At 41.1% G+C, this 27,267-nt stretch overlaps 1 protein-coding gene across 3 annotated transcripts in view; it reads left to right on the top strand.

Annotated features, from left to right (window-relative positions):
- rsu1 (Ras suppressor protein 1) overlaps nt 1–27,267 on the top strand; it is a 161,204-nt gene that overhangs the window by 40,688 nt on the left and 93,249 nt on the right. For all 3 annotated transcript variants that reach the window (XM_080217147.1, XM_080217155.1, XM_080217164.1), the window contains exon 4: nt 22,252–22,372. In XM_080217147.1, coding sequence (XP_080073273.1) covers nt 22,252–22,372 — 121 coding nt within the window. The remainder of the gene's footprint in view (nt 1–22,251; nt 22,373–27,267) is intronic.

Below are 27,267 nucleotides of genomic sequence, written 5' to 3'. Positions count from 1 at the left end.
TTCTCAATCCTTTTATAAGTGGGAACAGTTTCTTTAGTCAGTCCATCCCCATCCCCTCTCCAAGATGAACAGTCCCAACCTCTCTAATCTACCCTCATAACGGAAGTTCCTCATCCCTGGAACCATTCTTGTGAACCTCTTCTGCACTTTCTCCATTGTGGTATCCAAACTAATAACAATACTCTAGCTGAGGTCTAACTGGTGACTTGAATAAGTTCAGCATAATATTGTACTTTATGACCCTGCTAATAAAGCCCAGGATACTATATGCTTTAACTGCTCTTTCCACCTGTCCTGTCACCTTTAGTTATCTCTGCATATTGTCACCTTGGTCCTCTGATCATGTACCCCTTTTAGAATTGTGGCCCTTTTTTTTATTTTCTGTCCATGTTTTTTTTCTGCCAACATATATCGCCTCACACTTCACATTTCTCTTCTTTGAACATTATCTGCCACTTATCTGTCCATTCCACCAACTTGTCCTTGTCTTTCTGAAGATCTGCATTGTCCTCTTCACAGTTTACAATGCTCCTATGTTTTGTATTATATCAGGGTCCCAATATCAACTCCTGGGGAACTCTAGTTCCAAACTTCCTCCATCCTGAAAAATAAATAAACTAGGCTTGTACTTGTTAGAATTTAGAAGAATGAGGGGAGATCTCATTGATACGTATAAGATGATGAATGGGATGGATAGGATAGAGGTGGAGAGGCTCTTCCCGCTCAGAAAGGACAGTAGGACTAGGGGGCACAGCCTCAAGATAAAGGGGGGGCGGTTTAGAACGGAGTTGAGGAGGAACTTCTTCACTCAAAGGATGGTGAATCTCTGGAATTCTCTGCCTGTTGAGGTGGTGGAGGCTGCCTCGCTAAATATTTTTAATACGCGGGTTGATGGGTTTTTGATAAGTGAGGGGATTAAGGGTTATGGGGAGAGGGTGGGAATGTGGAACTGAGACACGACAGATCAGCCATGAATGGCGGGGCAGGCTCGAAGGGCTGGATGGCCTACTCCTGCTCCTATTTCTTATGTTATTCATTTTATCCCCTATTATTCAACCAGCATTGTATCCACATTGTTACCTTTAATTCTGTGAGTTATAACTGTGTGGCATTGTGTATCAAATGCCGTGCCACATGGACAAGCCAACCCTGGGAACTTGCTTCTGGCCTGTTTGGGAACCCTATGCCTGCTGAGAATTTCCTACCAGCAAAGATCACCCCTGCTTAAGGAGGACCCTCCCTCCTCCCTGTCTCAATTACCTTCACCCCATCCCTTGACTAGCGTCTAAGGCCAGTTGCCTTTTTATTCTGGTTCACCAGTGCTGCCCTGGCTGGGGCCGAATGTAATCACAGCACTGGCTGCCATCCCTGGTTTTGAACAGTTTCTAACCCCCTGAACAAATGACAGCTCTTAAAAGGTCAGATCCACTATCACTGTAATCCTAATGGTGAACAGCAAATACCTGGTAACCATTTTATTTCATCCAAACCCTTGGAATTGGCTGTGGCAGGGCTGCCACCAGCTTTGGCTGTTGGATAGGCTCGCTGCCATGACTGAGGCCAGACTGATTTTGAGTGGCGAGGAGGCATTGCTGCCATTATTAGGCTCGGTGGAATGACTGAAAGCTTATACATGTGGCTACCTGAAACAGCCAGTATTTCACACTTCAGTGGCAAGGCTGTTGTAATGGATAGACAGTAGCCTTGCCATTTGCTGTTGCTGACAGCTCTAGAATCTGTAAAGTTACATGATCTTGACATAATAGAAGCAGTTTGCTGGCACAGTGGTTAGCACTGCTGCCTCACAACACCAAGGACCCAAGTTCGAATCTGGCCTTGGGTAACTGTGAGTGGAGTTTGGACACTTTCCCCGTGTCTGTATGGTTTCCTGTGGGTGCTCCGGTTTCCTTGCACAGTCCAAAGGTGTGCAGATTAGGTGGATTGGCCGTGATCAATGCACTGGGTTGCTGAATAGGGCTGGGGCTCGCTCGAGTACTTTTTTGGAAATGCAGTTCAGACTCAATGGGCCAAATGGCCTCCTTTCTACACTGAAATGATTCTGTGGACATCTGCGCTCACCTCTCACCTGTTGAGTGCTAACTGAGTAGAGGGCTTCTGTGCTATACACAAGATCTCATCATACTTGGTTCAATCTTTCTCATTTTCACTTAAGCTACTCTAATTGGCAACTTAGCACTTCTGGGCAGTGAGCCTTTTGTCCACCACAGGCAGAAGTGCTTGGAGGTGGGAATGCCTCAAAGCTGACCCAACAGCCAGCTTTCCAAATTCACACTCCCCTGCCTTCATAGGCACCTCCAAGAGGCTGGTAAGATGTATGTATGTGAGATGTACTTCAACCTGGTTGAAGAGCTGCATGGTTTCTTGCTTTGCTCCCCATGTGCTACGTATCTCCTGCAGGACATGTGCCAAAGAACTTTTAGAATCTAAATTGCAACTCAAAAACCCACAAAATGTCTGTGGGCTGTTGTCACTGTGATGGACGGTGTGCGTGTTAACTTCATTGCTTACTGCAAAATCCAGGTCAATAGATTTCTTAATGTGAGTTGCAGGGTAAGAACAAGCTGGAGCTAACATTTGGTTAATGTCTAATTTTGGCGTGATTCACAACAAGTCCCTGTCCTCACCTGTTGTACTGTGGGGTGATGAATCACGGCCAGTATAGATGGAATTTGTCACCTTTTGGCTTTAAAGGACCTGCAGTATCAAACTAGAATGTTTAATGTGTGTGATTCATCAAGGTGGCCCTTTTCCTTCAAATGATGCCAAATGCATCTTATCGTTGTTTTGATACTCTTACAGAAGTTGTTCACCAAGTAAAATTTTTTTCAATTTGGTCTTTTAATTTTTTTGTATATTTATATTTATAACCGAATCTAAATACCCAATATATTTCAAGCAGTTAACTGAGTTTTTATGACACTATTCTATGCTATTTATATCTATCTCTGCCTGCCAAAGATAGTCCATGAAATGAGTTAGTAGTATTGAACTTATACTGCCCTATTAATAGTATTTGACAGTTTAGCCCAAGGGTGCCATTGTGGAATCTGTGATAGATCTTTTCAGTACAGAATTGAAAATGAAAACCTTTCAACTGCTTGCTGTGTAATTAACTCTTAGAGCCTGCAATTCTAAGGTAAGGTATGTTACACCTTCAATTTGCTGCTTTTTTTTAAGAATATTTTTTAAAAAGACTATTGCAAAAAGGGAATTAGTAGATGTAATGTACATATACCTGCTAACACAAGTTGGTCATTTTAAGTCACTGTCATTGTTTGTTGCTTCCCTCCTACCTATCCAATTGTCATCCACTTCCAGGTTGGAATCTTATTGGACCTCGCCCTGATTGGTGAAACACAAGAGTAAAACCTAATGAGGCTGATTTTTCTCAATTTCTTCTTCTATGTGTAGAATGAGAATTCCCAAGTGTCCCTGAATTTGAAAAATGGAATTTTTTTCAACAGTTTGGCAATTTTGTTACAAATGTACATCATCCTCCTCTACTTTCTTTCCTGTTATCCACCCAAGTAGGACTGCCCAGTCTTTTCGTGTTACCCAATGCCCCCCGCCCTTACTTTATTTTTACTTCTCAAAGTTGTGTACAAATCCCTTTTATTGCCTTAGCTTCCTATCTCTCTAACCTCCTACAACTTGCGCTTAATGCTTTTTTTGTCTTTTAAAAGCATTTAGACAGTTGCTTGGGTATAGAGGGATGTGGGCAATTGGGACTAACTTAGTGGTTAAACTGGGTGGCATGGACAAGTTGGGCTGAAAGGCCTGTTTCCATGCTATAAACCTTTGAGAGCTCTATATTCATCCAATTCAGGCTCTTTGTGTAGCACCACTTGGTTTACTAGCAATTGTTGATGACCTCCGCACAACTAAGTCCTGAGCTCTGAAATACACCTAGCTTGCTGTTGATATTTGTCTGACTATGCTCTGAAGCACCTTGGAATGTTTTACTACATTATAGATGCTTTATAAGTGTAATTCACTCATTGACACATCTTGAAGTTGTAAAAGTGTTTTACAATGTATTTTGTGAGCACAAGTTTATTCTTCCTGGCAAAAATACTCATAGCCTGCGGTGGGCCTTGAACTCAGACTGAAACACCCTGATGTAGTTTTGGAATAAGTCCACTTGTTTTTATGGTTTGCAATACCTAGTGACTCTCCTCTGCAAAGTAAATACCTTCCCTAAGGAACCTTCTTCAGTTGGTTGTAGCATCAAATTTGTGCTAATTTGACACTGTCACCTACTGAATTTTCCCGATTTTTTTTTTTCCCCAGCGTGTTTCCTTGGTGGTTATTGTTTGAGTTGAAAGCCAAAGTAACAGCTTAATTCCTAATCTGCTAACACATTTGTTTCTAGCTATCCTGTCAGCTGCTGGAAGACAGTTATGACTGTGGAAGGAGCTTTCATGTTGTAGCTTGTGAATCCTTCCACAACTTCACACCCTTCTCTTGAAGGAAAGTGTGAAGATACAACAACACATTTTGTCTTTGTGCCTACATGGCAGCTTCTTTGGGTTTAAATTGAACACATTGCCTACTATTTATATTGGTAGTGATGACCACTAGAATTGTTGCAAACTAGAGTCTTGTCAGATTCTTTTAATTAAACATCTGACATCCTTCCCTAATCGGATCTTTCGGAGTAGATGTGTGAAAATCTTGTTAATTCAGTGCTGCTTGTTTAGATTAGTTTTGTTTTGTAGCCAATCCTTTATTTTCCTAGCTCAATTGCGTAACCCAAGATCATTGTACAGGAGCCTACCCTAGTTGTTTTTTTCCCTGATGCAACAGTGATACCTGACTGAGAGGAAAGTCTGAACTATTTAAAACTTCTGCTCCTTCACAATTGATGAGAAACATGAGTTTATCTTGGAAACAATGGGTCAACTTTTTCTGCCAAATCAAAGTTAATGTATGAATAGTACAGCAACTTCAGACAAGGAGCAAATATACTTTAAATGCCAATTCCCAGAGCTGATATTATCACCCAAGTTGCAGCACAGTTGGTGCTGTGTAAATGGCATGACATTGTCTATGTCACCATTGAATGCTGCATTTGTATAAATACCCAGAGAATATGGCATCATCTTATTTCAAGCTTTTAACACTTTAGTGATAATTGTTAATTACTGCCAGTCAGCCTCTTTGGCACTGAAAACTAACCATTACAAGTGTGAAGTTTTATTTGTTCACATGCCAATCTCTGTTGTTTCTCTTTCTGTACCTGATTTAAGATTGAATCCACCCACTCTTAGTTTGCACTTCCTTCTCTATCCTTTGCCATTTAACAACATGTTTTTGCATAGTGCTACTTAAACAAAAGTGAAACATTCCAAGGCACTTCACAAAAACATTGCAAAACAAAATTCAATACTGAGCAACGTAATGTAATAAAATGCACAATGCTATCTATTAATTCATTTCAATCCACTTTTATCCCCAACAAGAATGTTGCTGCTATGACTGCAAATTTAAAAGCTCCATTATGTTCTTATCAGGTATGAATTCCCAAACTTTGTATACATATATTACTATATTATATGCTATATTCTCAATAGTAGCTTTACAGTAATCCAGAAGGGGTCACTGTTGATGCATACTGTGTTAAGCAGTTTCCTTGGAAGAAACTGAGTCTAGACTGCATCCCTTTTGATGAAAATAATGTCATTTAGTAAGCACGTTGAAACTATAAATAACATTTTTTTATCTTGTACATTTGTGCACATTTAAGAAGCTATAATATTGCAGGAGAAGTGAGAGCGTTTAATTTCCACCTTAAGATTTATCCAGGCTCACTCTCCTTTTGAGACTTGCGATTGGGTATAATATTCTGACTTCATGATCCCAGCAGGGTACTCCACCTATGGCCTGAAAATCTTAAATCCAGGTGCGTGCTGCACAGAATTTTTTGGCGCAGGTGTAAGATAATACACAGCTGCATCCACGTTTCTGACATAGGCATGTGGTGACTTCAGGCACCCTGCTGGAGTGCAATCCAGAAAAGCTATTTTTTAAAGTTGATATTTTAAAGCCACATAAATTCTAAGAGCATCTTGTGTGGAAAATGGTTGAGTTTAATTACTTAGTTTTTTTCCCAGAGGGATTAAAATCAAAGACCTGGGGAGAGGCATTGTATTTTTAGTTTCTCATCACGACGCTGTAATTTGAGCAGGGTTTGTTTGTCTTTTACTGAAAAGTAAATGCTGGTGCTGTATGCTGGGTCATTTCAGAAACTGAACTGTAAATTGTTGAATAAAATTCCACCCCCCCACCCCCCCTCAAGCATGGCCAATTGGACTGCAGGAAGAAACCAGAGCTCCCAGAGGAAACCGGCACAGAAAAGGAGAGAACGTGCAAACTCCACACATTCTCACAAGCCAGGAATTGAAGTCGGGTCCCTGGCATTGAAGCTGTAGTAATATAACAGCGCCGTACAGGCCCTTCGGACCTCTGCACCGACCGGTGGATCCAATCTAATGACCCTCTAACCTAAACTATTCCAATGTTATCCATATGCCTATCCACTGACCATTTGAACGCCCTTAAAGTTGGCGAGTCCACAACTGCTACAGGCAGGGCATTCCACGCCCTTACCACCCTCTGAGTAAAGAACCTACCTCTGACGTCCGTCCTGTAATTACCACCCCTTAATTTAAAGCTATGCCCCCCCCCCCCCACCCCCCACCCCGTGTTAGCCATCACCATCCGAGGAAAAAGGCTCTCTATCTACGCTACCTAACCCTCTGATCATCTTGTATGCCTTAATTAGGTCACCTCTCAACCTTCTTTTTAATGAAAACAATGTCAAGTCCCTCAGCCTTTCCTCATAAGACCTTCCAAATGGTGACAGTGGTAATAACCACTGTCACCATGCTTGCCCAAGTAGAGCCAACCAAAAATATGCCCCCACTGGTTTTGGTCTGTATTTACTCAACTCCAAGATAGACAAGTTTTATTGATTGTCATGTTTTGCTGGGAAAGGATTACTTAGCATGGGTAATGATGCTTTTCTTGCTTCTTGAGTGGGAAATCTATAAGAACACAAGGAGAACTTCTTGTTACAACTTTTTAAAGGACAAGAAATCATCCTTGTCTGGAACATGCTAAAGATGTAGAGTAATTAGTTAATTTTACAATTCCCTTTTCTGAACTAAATTGCTCATTTGTTTTTCCATAAATGTAATTACTATTTTAGATTCTCAACAGCAAAGAGCTCAAATGGATTTGTGATCTCTGCAAGCAAACTTAAAAAAAAAATTGGCATGACATACTTTCCCACTTAGCACCTCCATCTGAAATTTGGGCCCAAAGATAAATGCTATCCACCTTCAGGCCCATTTATTTGGGTTCTGAGCTTGACGCTTGTGTATCAAATTGTGAACAACTTTACACTATGATTCACTTAAATTGCTGAGACTGATAAAATCATGTTCAAGAATTCAAAAACAAAGCACCCAGTCCTTGTAATGTTGCACTTTTTTTCAAGCTCTTTGGAACAAATTATTGCAGAGGAGATGTGTTGTCGAAGCTTTTCACTCCTTTCCACTTATAAAAACATAGAAACTAGAAGCAGCCTTCAAGCCTGCTCTGCCATTCATTTTGATCATGGCTGAACATCAAATTTAATATCTTGACTCCCCACCCGTGCCCGTTAATCCCTTTAGCCCCAAAAGCTAGATCTAATTTCCTCTTGAAATCAGACAATGCTTTGCTCTCTTCCCCCCGCCCCCCCGACAAACACACACACACACACACACACACACACACACACACACACACACATTCAACAGAAGAAATTTCTCCTCACCTCAGTTCTAAAAAGTTTACTCTCCTATCCTAAAACGTTCTGGAGCCCCCACCATTTGCAACATTCGTTTTGAATCTTCCCTGTTAGAAGATCTCTCTCCCCTCGCTAGTCTCTCCTCATGTGATAGACCTGCCATCCCAGGAATCAGCCTGGTAAACCTTTGAGCAAGAATGCCAAATTTCAGAGGATTGCTACAATTTATGTTGAGTTGTTTGGTAGTACTGAAGAGTATCATTGAAAAAAGACATTTTGTTGAAGCTTATCATTTTGCCCTCATCTCGCAAATATTAATGTCAGGGAAAGCAACAACTTTTATACTGTGAAAAGAGATTGCTGATTGGTTGGCAAGTTGACCAGTGGAGGCTCTGTTGATGGCAACTGACAGTTAACTGCCAAGCACTGTTTGAAATTTTAAGCCTGGCAACTTGACCAGGCCTTGGCTCAAATGAACCAGTAAATGGTTATTGTTTTTTCGTTTATGAAATGGGTCCATGATCTATTTGAAACTGGAAAGGTACAAACCATACCCAACCAGTCCATGATTGCATAACTCAAAGCCGTATTCAACCTCTTGCAGCCATGTGCTCATAAGGAAACTAATACCTGTTTTGAGGATGCATCCTAGAAATTTTGTTTGCAGTGCTCGGAGTTGGTGTCAGGCCTGGGGTGCTTGAGATTACGTGCAGCCGAAATAGTTGTCCTTTAAAAGAATTGCTAAAATATAACACAGATGAAAGGTAAGTTTTTTTTTTGTTGTTTTTAATGTGCAGCAAGTTGACGCCTCTCCGTTCCTTACTAAACTTGCTCCTCCATATCCTTTTTTGCTTCTTCTTCCCAACCTGACCTGCCACCAGACTTAAGGCCACTGTATGTGAAAGAAGTTGAAGGGAACATTGGAAACATGACTGGTGCTTGCCCAATTATATAAAATTATAAGACCTCATTTCAGGTGGCCCATGGACAGGCAACATCCGGTGCAAGAGTCAAAGTGTTAGGAAGGAGCAGGATGGTGAAGAGTTGAGATATTCTTCAACCACAAAATGTCACAAATAGTTAAATAGACTCTCCTAATCAAATTTCTACTGCTGGGTCTGGAGTGCAGACTAATGCTCCATAGCTAGAATGCTGGATAGGTACAATGTTGACATGGCTGCTTCACTGAGGCACTTGATAAAGTTGATTTAGACTGCACATTCTATTGAATTGGCAAGTCGAAGGACCAACTTCAATGGCCTGGTGCTGTCTTGTTTTTTCAATGTGAATTGTCATGCAGGTTTGACTCTCTCCCTGCAGGGATCAGTGATCAACTCCTTGTTCTTCACTTAAGTCTTGCCAGTAATAAAAGTGCAATGCTCAGTAGTGCCTATGCTTCAACAGTAACAAGAAAAGGTTGAGGAAACATTCTATGATAAGTACCCTGCCAGGACAAACTTTTCTTAATCATTTGTGTGCCTGAGTGGGCATAGGCTGTAATGAGGAGAGCAGTAATAAGGCATCAAGGTATAAGCAGCCGCCTCTTCCTTGCTAAGCGCAGTGAGTTTTACCTAACCATCACACAGTATTCCAGCAAGCAAACAAAATGAAAACACTGTGGAGGTACCACAGATTCAAACAGTGGTACATGTTAGACAACATTATTGTATGATAGAGAGATATCAATGATGTGCATGCTACCTGCTTCCCTGGAGTGCACAATGCTGGTCTACTTATTGGCTTATCAGGAGCATTGTCTTTGAAGATAAAATTTTAGGCGCTTTGGTACCAAGTCAAGCCACAAAGGAAGCTTGATTTGACTAGTCTTAAAGACATGACCAAGAGATAAGTACAGGAATATGAACTAGCCAGAGGAATTACTGATATCCTGGAGGACAATCCTGTCATTGAAGACCTGGCATCTGAGGTCCTAGGATTCACTAAATGGAAACACCAAGACTAGTTTGACAGCAATGACCAAGACATAGGCAAGCTTCTAAACACAGAGCTGCACTCGTAGATCTTGCATATCTGGCAAGAGCTCACCAGCAAGAAATGCCAGATATCATTTTGAGCAAAACATCTGCTGCAAACCAAACTGAGATGAAGAACCAATGGTGGAGAGACCAGGCTGATTAAGCTTCAAGCAGCTGCCAACAAAAACCACCTGAAGGCTCTATTTTGAATGTCTGTTAATGGTGTTGATACCCAGCTTCTCAGTCCTCGGCAATCACTTGCTAACAAATGGTCATGAGATTCTCTCACGTTTGGAAGAGGACTTCATGCATTTCTGACACCAACAATCCACAACATTCAACGATGCCATATAAACATCACATTCTGGGAGAGCTTGTTCTTGATCCTCCTTGAGCAAAATTCACAAAGGCCTTGAAGCAGTTTTCTGTGGACAAATCACCAGGAGCATCCCATATTTAAGCATGCGGGGACTTGCATGGTTAAGAAATTCACTAGTTACTTCTGCCTAATCTGGAACCAGGGCACCATGCCTTGGCAAATAATCTCTACAAACAGAAGAGGAACAAGTCCACCTGTGACAATCATCATGGAATGTCATTTCCTTAAAGCAAGAAAAATTCTTGCAATGTTATTCTTAATCAGATTGTCACTCATCATTGACTCTGACTCTGTAGCCAGAATCACACTATGGTTTCTGTACCAGACAGGGAACAGCGGACCTAATCTTCGCAGCACGTCAAATTAAATAGAGCAAGGACCTTTTTTTTGATTGACCTGATGAGGGCTTTTGACACAAACTGGGAAGGTTCTGTACAAATTGCCCTAGAAAAATGATCAGTCTCTTCAATGTGATGTGAAGTGATTATATCATCAGATGCTTTTCCTGTTACCAATGACACCATTGCATATTGGCTCCAGCCCTGTTTGCTGAATATTTCTCAGCAGTGTTCCAGTACACACCCCTTGATGCAGGAGTACATTTTAACTCTTCAAATTGCAAAGACCTGAGCCTTGTAAAAAAAAAAGTTACTGAATGGCTATAGAAGAAACTACTCATAGCACATACCCCAGAGGATGTTTAGTCATTGCCTCACTTTTCTCTAGACTCACTTTGATCTGATGAACCTGAAGAGTCATCTTGTATCAACCCATCCATGGGAATGTACTCCAAGACCTCAGTTATTATCAGAAACACAACCCTCTGTTTAGTACAGACATTTTACTCACTTCAGGAGTATCCTCCTCTAACCTTTTATGCTGGATGACAAAATTGGGCAAAGCCTGACAAAAGCAAGATCAGCATTTTGGCAAGTACACACAGACTTGGAGTTTGTTTCAAAGACCAGAGTGAATTTTACCACCCTACCTGACAGGGGAATCTGAGCAGGCGAGAGATGGACCATGGAAAGGTCCATTGACCTCGAGCAGGATGTTCTGGGGTGACTGAGGCTGGAAATTCACACCCAGGTCTGCCTGGCAATGGTCCTTTTGAGTGTGAGACTTGGACACTTTACCAGCAACACGCACAACATTTCATTTTCACAGATTTATTTGCAACATAGAGGAAGGATGGTGGGGGGAGCTCTGTCATCAAGTGATTTCAGCATTTTATGGAGAACTATGTACCTTCAAAATCATTAAGCACGCTGCAAAGCAAATGCATCCATCCATCCCTCAAACACTGACTTCATTTCCAGAATTTGTAATCACTTGGGCAAAATGAGACATAGCCTGATGTCACACAAGATGACACCAACCTTTACTGTAAACTGATCTTAATTTGCAGAACACCCAACTGTCAAAATGATGGTTTGATGGATTCTTCCATCGATATAAACTTTGTGCTATAAACTTAATACCTTGGATGTTTGTCTATCCATTGAATTGTTATGCGTAGTTAAAGTAGATAAACTACGTATGTAAAAGGAGAACTTATTGTGCAAAATTCAAGAAATATATCTCACAACCTAATGTAATATTTTAATTAATATTTTATGTTGAATTAGCTGAGTTACATTTTCAATTTAGGCACAGAAAACATGATTTTAATCAAATATGCAGGTACTGAAGTTTACAAATTGTTAATAAACTTGAGGTATATCCTCGGAGGAAATATAATCTCCTAACTGGTAATTACAGATGCAGTGCAATATGTGAAAATTGCATTTCTTTAATGTTGTGGAATGAATGAAGAGAGTCTACATTCATGCTTTCTCTGTGATCCATGAGAATGACAGTGATTAGTGATTTGTGTGTACAAAAACCAACCCTCTTACCTTAATTTAAGTTTGCTGTGAAATTATTAATCGAGATTTGGACCAAGCCAAACTAAAGGGTTGGGGAAAATGCATCACCCCCTTTTTTATAAAGGGGGAAATCAGAAATCAAAAACCTCTTCCTGTTTATGGATGAGTAATGAGAGAAGAAATTGGAAGATTTTAAATTAATCCCCCTCCTGTCCATAGCAGCTTTCAAAAGATAATTGAATAAATAGTTGTCAGGGGAAAATTTGCAGTTCTAGGAAAAGGCAAGTGGAGCTAATTGGATAACTCTTTCAAAAAGCTGAAGCAGGCATGATAGGGCCAGAAAATTATCCTTGCACACTGATCAGTTGATCTTGTTTAAATATTGAGGGCTATCTTCTTGGATGGTCCTCAAACATTTATACAAGTGCTCAACATCAGCTGGATGAGGACAAGATGTATTCTTATTTTGTGCTGTTTAACCTCCACATGAATGTGGGGAAAGTGCATAATCTCTCAGTCTAAATTCCATTAGCACAGGGGATTTATTCAGCTACCATTTGCATGGTGTACAAGTTGTGCAGGTGGAAGAAATTGCAGTAAGCTTTCTGACACTACGAACCAAACAATTTTGGAATTGGCTACTGCTTGCCCTGATAACAACTTTGGTGCTAAGCATTCTTTGTAGGTTTTTTAATATATAGTGCTATAGGTTTGTCATGGAATTCCTCTGAATTGCCATTTGCACTTTTTTTTTCTCTGTAAATAACTTGGTATCATATAAAGTATCCAAAGATGTGCTCAAGACAATATTCTTGCTGGGATAATCTTAGAATACCTGTGATGCAGAAGGAGACCGTTTTGGCCCATCGAGTTTGCACCAACGACAATCCCATGTAGGCCCTATCTCCATAACCCTACCTATTTACCATGGTAATCCTCCTGACACTACAGGGCAATTTAGCATGGCCAATACACCTAACCAGCACATCTTTTGGACTGCAGAGGTGGGGGTGAAGAGCAGGAACCAGAGCACCCTGAGGAAACAGAACACAAGGAAAATGTGCAAATTCCACACACTCAAAGACAGAATTGAACCTAGGGCGGTGAGGCAGCAGTGCTAACCACTGCGCTACCATACCACCCAATGAATGGAACCATATAGAATGAGATCACAAGATTATTGTTCGATATCATGATCCTCTGGGTTTATCAATCTGTTCTTGAGGATCCAGCTGGCATCTTGAGAGGCAGAAAGTATTTTATAACCTCTTGCTTGCTCAAGATCTAATGCTACTAAACTTAGCTTGGCAAATTGAGCTTGGATATGGCTAATAGATTTAGAAACCTGTTCTTACAGGAATCATTTCCATTTGCAACCCAAAATAATTAGATGACTGACCTCTTCTCTGATAAGAATTATGGATTAAACTATGTTGGACAATAAACCCAGTTTTAACCTAGCCACAAAAGTTCTCCAAATTTAGCACTAATTGCCAATTTTGTTAAGCAGTCTCAGTGCTAGCTGTCATGAAAAACACAAGGCATATTGCTGCAGTTTCAATTCTCAAGTCCATTAATGGGACAGCCTAACCCCATGTAGATTGATCTCTGCTCTGTAGTCCTATAATTTATGCATTAACCTTGTCCCTGTACACTTCTTAAAGATTAATAGGAAAACCTGCTAATTTGGGAAACCAAAATGAAAACACAATGCTGGAGATATACAGCAGGTCCATTCACAGTAGAAAGAAATGCAGGTTGAGATCGCTTCTCTCCATCTATTTTCTCCCTCACCCCATGGGGCAAACAGCATACATTTCATTTCCACAGCACTAAGTGAAAGTGGTTCTATCTTGTATAACCTGATCACAAAAGAGGAATTTGCTTCTTGTATGTAATGTAAAATTTTGAGGGCACAAAGTGCATAGAGGGATCATTTGTAAATTAACTCTTGGGATTTGGGCATCACTGACTAGGCCAGCTTTTATTACACATTTCTTCTAATTGCCCTCAAAAGTGGTGGGTGTGGTCTGCTACATACTGTATCCTCATCAACCTACCTGCCATAGGTGCATCTACCCTTGTCAGTATCAGTAACAGTGACTGCAAAGTCCATCTTCACATTGGTGATATGGCACCACCATCATGCTAAATAGAATAGTATTATCCTGAGTATCTAGATTACTGATCCTTTAACAATGCCACTACGTCACCACCTTCCCTCATGGCAGTCCAAATTTGTACAGCCACTTTAAAGCTAGCCACTTATTCATTCTGCTTTTAGGGAGCAGTGCAGGCATTCATTTGGAATTTTCCCTGGATGGTAGAAAGCTTAAGCATATGGCATTAGGGAGTAGGTATCTCAGGAAAATTAGTTTCATGGAATTCTAAAGGTCGATTGGGTAGATTTCTCTAGAAATGCTAATAATTGTGAAATATATATTTGGGATAAGCAAACTGGAAAAACCAGTATGGCCATTGAAAAGGTCTCCAAATAACTCAATAATTTATTTTTAAGAAGGCTGCTAGTTTTTGGTTGTGTTTTAATCAAAAAGCAATATAGTGATAGTGGAAGCATGTCCATTTTTTTATCACTGTCCACATTTTAGATTGCTGTTGCTCTGGAAAAAATGCTAATTCAAGCATAGGCTTAGGTGGGAAAGTGAGGCCTTCACATTTAGAAACATATATAATGGAAAATGTTAATGAGCAATTTTAGTGAATGTAATCTCATTGTTGTGAAATGTAATTTTATGTTTAGAGATCTTTGGCCACAGTGAAGAAAAATGGGCATTTAAAATTTTTTATCAGTTCTGCATCATTCATGTCAGTTCTTTTGACTAGCTTAAAGTTTTATACATTTAGTTGTCGTTCATTGACAGTTTTCTAGCTGCTGTCTTACTGCTCGTTCGTTCATTTGAGCCCTGTACCTTCAGATTTTCTGTTGTTTTAGATTAAGTATCAGCAAGGACTCCCAAAACTGCCATAGAATGCCTAATGATTCTTTCCTTGAGCAAAGGAGGTGTGCTCTAAACCCTGTTTCAACTGTTCTAATCCATATTGGTTATTGGACTCCTGAGACAGGTTTTTTATCTGCATTTTGTGAATTGCGGTATGTCTGTGCATTTTGTGAATTGCAGAATTGGTCAATAGGAAGAACATGCAAAAATGTCAGACATTAAATTTCCATCAGATTCACCATACAGTTGCAATAATGCCTTGTGCATCAGGATAAAACATTTTTGTTTCTAGGTTCCACATAGCCTTGGTTTTTGGTTTTTTTTGCCTCTCACGTGGACTAAGGTTTTTTATGAAAGTAAAACTGGAAAATTCCTCTAATCCTTCTAATTGACAGTAATCCAGGAGATCACAACGAACACTATGATCCCTGTCCCAGTAAGAAATTAGTCCAGCTCCCTACCTTGAAGGCGCATACTGAATTAGCACACAATGTACAAAAAGTTAGAACGAAGAACTCAGGTCAGTTAGAGGAAAAACCAGATTTCTGTGGGTAAAGTCATAAGCTGAGGAATTCTTTCCCAGAACCTCCCTACCGCTTCTTCTTTTAGACATTCTCTAAAGCTTGCGTATTTGACCAAATCTCCAGTTAGTCATCATCTTCTTCCTTTTCTTTTCTAATTCCCTGTGAAGTACCTTCTCCACCACTCATTCTTTCAAAGACTTCTTACATAAGAACATAAGAAATAGGAGCAGGAGTAGGCCATGAATAAACTAGGCTTGTACTCGTTAGAGTTTAGAAGAATGAGGGGAGATCTCATTGAGACATATAAGATGATGAATGGGATGGATAGGATAGAGGTGGAGAGACTCTTCCCGCTCAGAGGACAGTAGGACTAGGGGGTACAGCCTCAAGATAAAGGGGGGGCGGTTTAGAACGGAGTTGAGGAGGAACTTCTTCACTCAAAGGGTGGTGAATCTCTGGAATTCTCTGCCCGTTGAAGTGGTGGAGGCTGCCTCGCTAAATATTTTTAATACGCGGGTTGATGGGTTTTTGATAAGCGAGGGGATTAAGGGTTATGGGGAGAGGGCGGGAATGTGGAACTGAGCCACGACAGATCAGCCATGATCTTATTGAATGGCGGGGCAGGCTCGAAGGGCTAGATGGCCTACTCCTGCTCCTATTTCTTATGTTCTTATCTAGCCTTTCGAGCCTGCCCCGCCATTCAATAAGTTCATGGCTGATCTGAAGTGGATCAGTCCCACTTTCCCGCTTTCTCCCCATAACCCCTAATTCCCTTGTCTATCAAAAACCTATCTACCCATGACTTAAATACATTCAGCAAGGTAGCCTCCACCACTTCGACTTGCAGAGAATTCCAGAGACTCGCCACCCTTTTGAGTGAAGAAGTTTCTCCTCAACTCTGATCTAAACTGCCCCCCACCCCCCCCACCTTATATTGAGGCTGTGCCCTCTGTCCTCTGTTCTTTGAGGGGGAAGAATTTCTCTACCTCTACTCTATCCATCCCTTTCATTACCTTGTACGTCTCTAAGAACCCCCCATCATCCTTCTAAACTCCAACGAGTACAGACCCAGTCTATTTAGTCTCTCTTCATAGTCCAACCCCCTCATCTCCGGAGATGGGGACCCCCAGGTCACTCTGCACCATAGCATGCTGCAGCTTTTTGAATTATTATTATTTATATTATTATTTATTATTATTACAAAGTGGATAACTTCTCACTTGCTAACATTATACTCCATCAAAAGCCTAAAGCCTACATCATTGGCCAAGTCTTTAGTTAGTTATCTGTCTTCAGATTCTTTTTTTTCTCTAATTACCTGTGAAGTACCCTGGGGACACTTTGTTGTTGTGTGTGTGTGTGTATATAAATACAAGTTGCAGTTAAGTGTGGCTAGAGAAATTTTGCAGCAAAGGTACTTCTGGATAAACTTAATTTTTTTAATGGATTGATATGTTAGTGATGAAAAGATTTCTGTCTGAGGCACTTCCACCAAGTCCTTGGAACAAGACTAGACTGCCGCCACCCCCACCCCTCCTCCTGCTTGCTACTTCCATGTAGTTTCCTTTCCTTTACCAGCGATTCATTCATCAACACTTTTTTTGGCTGCCAGCTTGATGTTTGCTCAGTGGAAAGCTTTTTAACCTCCTGAATTAATATGACACTGCCAGTATTGAGCAGTTCAGTGGTTTTATTATCACTTCGGCTCATTTCAACCTTAAAAAATAAGACAATGAAAGCGTGTTGTATATTCTGCACACTTCGCATGCATAACATAAATTATGATTCCTGTGCACTGCATATTTCTTTAACCCATGGATGCATGTTTTATTAAGACTGTGTTCACTAGGGGGTTTGGTGGGGAGGAGGGAAACATTGTGCAAGTGATTTTGATTTTTCACAGCTGGAGGTATCTACTATTCTAGTTGTTCTATATTTACAACTCCATGAGTTGATTCATGGTAATTTGTAACTATTCATTGCTGCTCACTTTCTTTCACATCACATCCTTCTCTTACCTGCTGGCAGTCAGAGTAAACTGCATTCAGATGGTGAATTGTTTTTGTATATTTCTAATCTTGTAAATTGACATTTGTGTTTAAACTTGTGAAGCTTGTTGACTAGCACTCAAATCTGTACTGAGCTATTCAGGACACATGGGCCATGTCGTCTCTAATGAGTAAGCATTGATCCAAAGCTGACCCATTGTAACCTGTTTTATTTTTTATTGATTAGAGTTCTCTGACTTCCATATAAAGAAGGGAAAACCATTGTTGTTTGCTAAATTGCTGGGTTGTTTGTTTTTCTATTCTGGGCTGCAAACAGAGTACACCATGGGTGTTTGGCAGGCACTAACATCATTTTCAAGACCATTTTGCTTTTTGCCAATCTAACATACCTGACACAAGCAAACTTCTTTACTTTTTTAATAGGATGCCATTCAACCTTTCCATTCTCTCTCCCCCCCCCCCCCCCTCCCCCCCTCCCAGCCAATCAATCTGATCATGGGTGCTCTGTAGCCTCACTCTCCACCTATCTTCCATGGTTCTGTAATCCTTAACGTTCTTCCTTATGAAGACTGTCCTTCTGCTTTGATGCTTTCTATTGACACGGCCTCAAACCATTTCACATTTCCATTACTATTTGTGTGAAGTAGTATTTCCTAATATCAGCCCTGCCTAGCTCCAATTTTAAGGTTATAAGAACATAAGAACATAAGAAATAGGAGCAGGAGTAGGCCATCTGGCCCTTCGAGCCTGCCCCGCCATTCAATAAGATCATGGCTGATCTGTCGTGGCTCAGTTCCACTTTCCCGCCCTCTCCCCATAACCCTTAATCCCCTCTCTTATCAAAAACCCATCAACCCGCTTCTTAAAAATATTTAGCGAGGCAGCCTCCACCGCTTCAACGGGCAGAGAATTCCAGAGATTCACCACCCTTTGAGTGAAGAAGTTCCTCCTCAACTCCGTTCTGAACCGCCCCCCCTTTATCTTGAGGCTGTGCCCCCTAGTCCTACTGTCTTTTTTGAGCGGGAAGAGTCTTTCCACCTCTATCCTATCCATCCCATTCATCATCTTATACGTCTCAATGAGATCTCCCCTCATTCTTCTAAACTCTAACGAGTACAAGCCTAGTTTATTCAGCCTCTCCTCATAGCTCAACCCCCTCAACTCCGGTATCAGCCTAGTAAACCTCCTCTGCACTCCCTCCAGGGCCAAAATATCCTTGCGCAGGTGCGGCGCCCAAAACTGCACACAGTACTCCAGCTGCGGCCTCACCAATGCCCTATACAGCTGCAGCAAGACCTCCCTACTTTTATATTCAATCCCCCTCGCTATGAAGGCCAGCATCCCATTCGCCTTCCTGACCACCTGCTGCACTTGCAGGCTGGGTTTTTGCGACTCATGCACAAGGACCCCGAGGTCCCTCTGCACCGTCGCCTGCTGCAGTTTTTCGCCACGTAAGTAATAGTCCTTCCTACCATTCTTCCTACCAAAGTGGACCACCTCACACTTGCCAACATTAAATTCCATTTGCCATTTCCTGGCCCATTCGCCCAGCCTATCTAGATCCTTCTGCAGACTCTCCACACCCTCCGCACAATTTGCCTTTCCACCAATCTTGGTGTCATCAGCAAATTTCGACACCCTACACTCGGTTCCCTCCTCCAGATCATCTATATAAATGGTAAATAGCTGAGGCCCCAGCACCGACCCCTGGGGCACCCCACTAGTCACCAACCGCCAATCCGAATAGCACCCATTGACCCATTATGCTTGCAGTTTTTTCTCTTAAAAAGAATTAATAGAACAGATGTTAATTATCTTAAACGTCTCAATTAGATCACCTGTTAATCTTCTATCATCAAGGGAATACAACCCTCGGCTTTGCAACCATTCCTCCTAAATTTAACCCTTTCCACGCTGAAAAAGGCTGGTGAATCTGTGCCATTCCTATTCCAGTGGAAATCTATCTTTTCACTTAAAGCATGTGTCCATGAAAATTTAAACATAGATCTGGAACTAAATGTGTAGAGTTGATCTAGCTGCTAATAGTCCTCATCTGAACATATAATAAACTGTTGACGTTGTACAGAAATCTATGGTCTAGCTATTTGCTGGACAGGTTATACAGGCAGGGTGTGGAAGTTTGGACAAAAACCAAGAAGCCAAGGTTTGTCTTGCATGCTATGGAGTTTTCACTTCACAGTGTAGATTTTTTTGGACCCTTTAGATTTCCCACCAGTCTGTCTGCAGTTGCTAGCATAGAGCATTTCTAACTAAGCTACAGGATCATCCATATTGGGCTGATCCCCAATTATCATTTGCATGGTGGGGGCAGGGAAGGCGGTGTTAGGGTGGATGAGGGCTGGGGGGTTTGGGGGATCAATTGAAGCACTTATTCTCCTGGCCCACAGGCAGTGCTATAAAGATGATCGGTTTCAAAGGTCTGGGAAATCCAACCACTCATGATAAAACCTGTCAACCTCATTAACACAACATACAATCTCATCTCCTGGAAGCTGGTTGGATGCCCACCCCATGATTTGCCTTGGTAAAACCTGGATGTTCATAAACATGAATTGGGGCTGGCTTTTGAACATGGTTTTTCTTGATTTTAAGCTTCACCTGCTACCTGCACCTAATTTTAATGTGCATTATGATTGTCCGCTATGGATCAGCAGACCTATTGAGCAGCTCCATATACCATGTTGTAAATTGAAAAAATAACTTATTTTGGGATCTAAGCTCTTTTCTGTCTTTCTAATGTGTTTCTATTACAGAAATTAATGTTAGAAGTTTTATTCTAATGAAATCTGTATAATCCTTCTAAATTTAATTCCTGTTAGATATTTTGTTTCTAACTTTATTGGCCTAATATCAGAGAATGAGGGAGGTATATGGGTTAAACAGACATGGTATTCCTTGTAATTTAATATCTGTAACAATGTTTAAGGGAGGCTCTGCATTACAATCACTTACCTCCAGCAAGTATTCCGATCAATATTATTCAATTTCTGGGGTTAAACCCCAATGGTCCAAAGCAATCCTTATGTATCAAAAACACCTGGCACGCCAGCTGAAAATGAAACCTGCTGTCATAAATGGCATCTTACAACTAAATAACTCTTTATGAAGATTAAGTTTATCTATTAGTGTCACAAGTAAGCTTACATTAACACTGCAATGAAGTTGCTGTGAAAAATCCCCCATTGCCATGCTCCGGTGCCTGCTCGGGTGCACTGAGGGAGAATTTAGCATGGCCAACGCACCTAACCAGCACATCTTTCGGACTGAGAGGAAACCAAAGCACCTGGAGGAAACCCATGTAGACATGAGGAGAACATGCAAACTGCGCACAGTGATCCAAGCTGGAAATTGAACCTGGGTCCCTGGTGCTGTGAGGCAGCAGTGCTGACCACTGTGCTACCATGCCACCCCATGTTGTGTGTCTGGTAGTTTACTCATCCATGAATGAGCTGTGTTTGCTGCTAAAGCTTTTGATGTTTTAATTTCTAAATAATTGCCAGAATTTTACTGCCTTGCCCACCTGGGGCCAATGGAAAATGCCGTTCTACAAACCTGGCCCACCCTGATTCTGGGGCAGGTAAGGCGGTAAAATTCCAGCCAATGCCTCTGTCAGTCATTCATGTTTTTTGGCAAATTAGATCTTGCACATTACTGGCATTTTCAAACGTCCCCTAATTGTTATCATCATCCCATAGTTAACAAATGGCAGCTAATTCTGATTTATCAGTACTGATAAATGCAACAAATAAAATAACAACAGTGAAAATGTGTGCATAAAATCTCCAAGCATACCTGGCAGAATAGTTCCACATCTGGGATTTAGCTTCTGAAGTTACAGTAAATGTTACAAATTGCTCAACATTCATCCTTGTTTGTCAACTAAGTTATTGCTGCGTAATGAATTAATAACTGTGGTTTTCAATTTCATTGTGGGGTGGTTTTCAGTAACATTTGGTTTTCTTTAAGTATGCAGCAGTATTTAAATGTAATTTTTTTGTGAAGCTGCTGCCAGGAGAAAGGATTCCCTAATTATCTCCCATGTAGTCCTTCAATCAATCCCATCTGTTCTTTTCAGTATTACTTCTAAAAATGACCAAATTTTCTTTCATTACCAGTGATGATCCTTAGTTGGAACTGTTATCTGCTGATTCTCTTTTTTTAATAAATTGACAAACCATTATATAAAGGCAAAATACTGCAGATGCTGAAGAAACTCAGCAAGTCCGACAGCATCTGTGGAGAGAGAATGGAGCCAACGTTTCGAGTCAAGATGACCCTTTTACCAGTGGGGTGGAGATGCTGGCATTGGATTGCGGTAGTACTCCAAAAGCTCATGATTCCAAATAAACTTGTTGGACTTTAACCTGGTGTTGTGAGACTTCTTACTGCACCCTTCACCAGGGCTAATGAAGCATCATCCAGACTCGAAACATTGGCTTTAGTCTCTATCGACAAATGCTGTCAGACCAGCTGAGTTTTTCTAGCATTTTCTGAAAAACAGTTATATATTTTCACCTTGATGGGGAAACTAATGGACAGTCAGCATTTTTTATACTTTAGGTTTATGTCACAGTGAACTGCCTCTCACCCTGTGTAAATCCAAAAGTATAGTTGTGATCTTTCTGCTTAAAATGTATTTTATGCTTATATTGGTACCTGCTGTGATAGGTGTTATCAACTGTGTTGCTTTACTTACAGGTGTTCCGGCAAATATAGCTGACCTGAGGAATCTGGAAGTGCTGAATGTTTTCAATAATCAGATAGAAGACCTTCCCACGCAAATCAGTAGTCTGCAGAAACTGAAGCACTTGAACCTTGGGTAAGTAGAGCTTTACTGAGAAGTTAGTGGGGTGGCATGGTGGCCCAGTGGTTAGCACTGCTGCCTCTCAGTGCCAGGGACCCAGGTTCAATTCCTGGCTTCGGCCACTATCTGTGCAGAATCTGCACATTCTCCCCATGTCTGCAGGGGTCTTCTCCCACAGTCTGAAAGATGTGCTGGTTAGGTGCATTGGCCATCCTAAATTCTCCCTCCATGTTCCCAAACCGGCACCGGAATGTGGTGACTAGGAGATTTTCACAATAACTTTATCGCAACATTAATGTATGTGACACTAATAATTAACTTTAACTTTAAGTTGAAATGAATTGGGGGGTTGGACGAAGAAACAGGAAAATGGGTGTAGAAAAGAGAATATCTTTATTACGTTCTACAAATAACATGTTCAGATGATAAATCGTGAACGAGACAACAGACTTTCATGCATTATATGCTTCTATTGCCTTTCCTTGCCCCCATCACCCAAACCCTCAACTGCAGCTACCTTCAGAAAGACGCTCTCTTGCTCAAGAAGAGCATTTCAATTCATTTTAGTCCTCCGTTCAACCCCTGTTATTAGCATACAATTTCTACGTTAGTATTTAAATTTGTGGAGCTTTATGCTTCAAGCTCCCGTCTATTGGAGTTTAGGTTGAGTGTACCAATCTCATTTTGCTCAAAATCTGAAAGTACTGTTAGCTGAGAACAGTTTATTCCGTCTGGCTAAACTGGATTCAAAACCAAAATCTTGGAAGGTAAAAGGCTTGTGTTCTGATGCAATATGCAGTCTATTTCCCTTTCACTTCCAGCAATCAACCTCCACTCTAAATCTTTTGATCCTTTTCTGTCAGAAATGGTGTATATGAACTTTAAGATTTGATATTCATTATCCATTGGGTTGTTCTGTTCATTTCGAGCATGAACTATATTTAATACAACTTCTGTGTTGCGGAATCATAGAATCCCTACAGTACAGAAAGAGGCCGTTTTGGCCCATCAAATCTGCACTGACTCTCTTACCTACGCCCCATCCCCATCACCCCATTAAATTCCCCCTAACTGATACATCTTGGGACATGACAATTTAACATTGCCAATCCATCTAGCCTGTGCATGTTTGGGCTGTGGGAGGAAACTGGAGCACCCAGAGAAAACCCATGCAGACACAGGGCCAACATGGAAACTACACACGCAGTCACCAAAGGCTGGTATTGAATCTGGTCCCTGAAGCTGTGAGGTAGCATTGCTAATCAATATGCCACTGCTGTCCCAAATAGAATATCATTTTAAGATAATAAAGCTACTGCATTTTCTGCCATTGGTTTATGAATGATTGATTGGAAAATGAGCTAATTGGGTGGGAAATGGACTGGAGTCAATGTTGTGTAACCGTGACCTGCAAAACAAGTTGCTAGCATGGGGCAAGAAAAATTGTGGGTGCTACAGCTGGTGGAAAATACTGTGGTATTGTCACTGGACTAATAATTTCAATACCCAGCTAATGTCCTGGGGACCCAGGTTTGAATCCCGCCCAGGCAGATGGAATTAAGAACCTACTAACTATGAAACCATTGTCAATTGTCAAAAGAATCCACTAATGTCCTTTTTAGAGAAGTAAATCTGCTGTCCTTACCCAGCCTACTTGTGACTCCAGAGCCACAGCAATGTGATTGATTGTTAACCACTCTTTGGAATGGCCAAGCAAGCCATTTAGTTCAAGGGCAATTAGAGATTAGCAAGACCAGCATTTATTGCCTATGATGCCCACATCCCATTAAAGAGTAAAGAAAAAGATGCTGGAAATCTGAAATAAAAACAGAAATTGCTAGAAATGGTCAGTGGATTTGGAATCATCTGTGGGGAGAGAAACGGAGTTTAGTGTTGCAGGTGGCTGATCCTTCATCACATCTGGGAGCTCTTGGCAGATGTGACAGATTTCAATCCAGGCGGGGAAAAGGAAAAATATAGAGAAGAAAGGCTTACATCTATAGAACATGTATCATGACCATGGAGGTTTTCAAAGTGATTTACAAGCACTGCAGTACTTCTGAGGCATAGTCACTATTGTAATTTAAAAAAAAAATGTGGCAGCCTATTTGCATTCTACAAGCACCCACAGGCAGCAATGTGATTATGGCCAGATCTATTTTTTGAAGTTGGTTGAGCAATATTGGCCGGGACACCAAGGATAATCATCCTGCCGGTCTCCAAACTATTGGCCATGTGATCTTTTACATTTGCCTGTGAAGGCAAACAGGTCCTTAGTTTAACATCTCAACTAAAAAAATTTCAGCACTCCCTCATGACTGCACCCAGTGTCACAGCCGTGGATTTTATGCTCAATTGCTGGAGTAGAATCGGAACCACATAACTTACGAGAGTATTACCAACTGAGGAGTGATTGAGTTACAAAAGGGATGATAATAAAAGGCCAAAATGGAGCAAGTACTGTCTGGAGGAGGTGTTACTGGGATAGCAGAATCATCACCAACATGTATCATCCAAATATAAGGCAGAGGCTATGATTGGAAATTGTAGAACACGATGTGTTAGAGTCATAGAGGTATACAGCATGGAAACAGGTCCTTTGGCCCAACCTGTCCATGTGCCTTTTTTTAATAAACCCCTAAGCTAGCCCCAATTGCCTGCATTTGGCCCATATCCCTCTATACCCACCTTACCCATGAGACTATCTAAATGCTTTTTAAAAGACAATTGTACCTGCCTCTACTACGACCTCTCGCAGCTTGTTCCAGACACTCACCACCCTCTGTAGAAAAAAATTGCCCCTCTGGACCCTTTTGTATCTCTCCCCTCACCTTTAAACCTATGCCCTTGAGTTTTAGACTCCTGTCTTTGGGAAAAGATGTTGACTTTCTAGCTGATTTATGCGCCTCATTATTTGATAGACCTTCATAAATCACCCCTCAACCTCCAACGCTCCAAAGGAAAAAGTCCCAGTCTATTCAGCCTCTCCTTATAACTCAAATCGTCAAGTCCTGGTAGCATCCTAATAAATCTTTTCTGCACTCTTTCTAGTTTAATAATATCCTTTCTATAATAGGGTGAAAAGAACTGTGCACAGTATTCCAAGTGTGCCCTTATCAGTGTTTTGTACAACTTCTTCAACAAGGCGTCCCAACTCCTATATTCAGTGTTCTGACCAATGAAACCAAGCATGCCAAATGCCTTCTTCACCACTTTGTCCACTTGTGCTCCACTTTCAAGGAGCTATGAACACGTACTCCTAGATCTTTGTTCTGTAACTCTTCCCAATGCCCTACCATTAACTGATAAGTCCTGCCCTGGTTTGATCTACCAAAATGCATCACCTCCCCTTTATCTAAATTAAAGTCCATCTGCCATTCATCAGCCCACTAACCCAATTGATCGAGATCCCATGGCAATCCTAGGTAACCTTCACTGTCCACTATGCAACCAATCTTGGTGTCATCTGCAAACTTATTAACCATGCCTTCTACAGTCTCATCAAATCATTAATATAAATGACAAATAACAATGGACCAAGCACTGATCCCTGAGGCACACCACTGGTCACAGGCCTCCAGTTTGAAAAACAACCCCTTCTGTCTTCTGTCATCAAACCAATTTTGTTTCCCTTTGGCTACCTTAATCCTATGAGATTTAACCTTGTTGAGTCCAGAAGTTCATAATGTGCCAAGTCAAAAGATGATCTGCTATTCTTTGAGCTTACACTAAGCTTCATTGAAATAGTGCAAAGGAGTGAGGATAAAGGAGCTGAATGAGAAGATAATTAAAATGATAAGTGACCATGAACTCAGGTGGGGGGTGGGGGGGTGGGGGGGCGGGTAGGAGTTGTCATCCTGCTTGTTGACTGAATGGAGGCATTCTGTGAGGCTATCGTTCAGTAGAGGAGAAAGCACCATGAGCAGCGAATACAACACCGCTAGATTGAAAGAAGTAACTTGCATTTAAATTTGGAAAGGGTACTTGGGCAATGAGAAAGATGATAGTAAAAGGACAATGATGTATCTCTTGCATTTTCATGGGAAGGATGGTGAGGATGGTTGGTGTGGAGGGAACAGGCCCTTCAGAGGACATAAGGGGAGATGATGCCTTCATGCTGGAGGTGATAGAAATAACAGAGGACAATCCGTTTAATGTGGAGGCTCTTGAAACTGCACTGGTTTTTGAGGCATGTAAACATTGGTAGCAACACTTAAAACTTTTCATATCATAAAAGAATTACTAACAAACTGATAGTACAACAAGTGGCACAGTGGTTAACGTTGCTGTTTCACAATGCCAGGGACCCAGGTTCAATTCTGGCCTCTAGACACTGTCTGTCTGCAGTTTATGTGTTCTCTCCATGCCTGTGTGACTTTCCTCCCACACTCCAACGATATGTGGGTTAGGTGGATTGGCCATGCTAAGTTGCCCCTTCGTATCGGGGGATCAGCAGGCTAAATGTATGGGGTTACGGAAATAGGGCTTGGGTGGCATTGTTGATGGTATATTCTCGATGGGCTGAATGGCCTCCTGCACTGTAGGGATTCTATGATAAATTTCAAATATTTCAATTTTTAAAGTTATTTTTCAAGGACTTTAAACTTTATTTTTGGTAATTGTATTGGAAATGGATTTATGCAACTGTACCAAGTTATCATTCTTAAATACATGAAAGGATACTTTATTGATGAAAGAAAAAAAACATTCTATGTTATCCAGTGGCACTATTTTGTATATGTTTTAATGTAGATGAATTTAGTTTTTTTTGCATCTGTGCTCACTATATGGAGGAGGATGATGTAGAATAGAAATCCAGTAGGAGACTGATCAAGAAGACTGGTCACTGCCCATGGGATCCAGGGCAAATTGCAAATTCAATCCAAAATTGGCTTAGCGGTAGGAGGCAG

Source organism: Carcharhinus amblyrhynchos, chromosome 2, assembly GCF_965287045.1.
Source record: "Carcharhinus amblyrhynchos chromosome 2, sCarAmb.v2.hapA, whole genome shotgun sequence".
Lineage (NCBI taxonomy): Eukaryota > Metazoa > Chordata > Chondrichthyes > Carcharhiniformes > Carcharhinidae > Carcharhinus > Carcharhinus amblyrhynchos.
The sequence above is the reverse complement of the archived record's forward strand: the minus strand, read 5'-3'. Positions and strand labels throughout refer to the sequence as shown.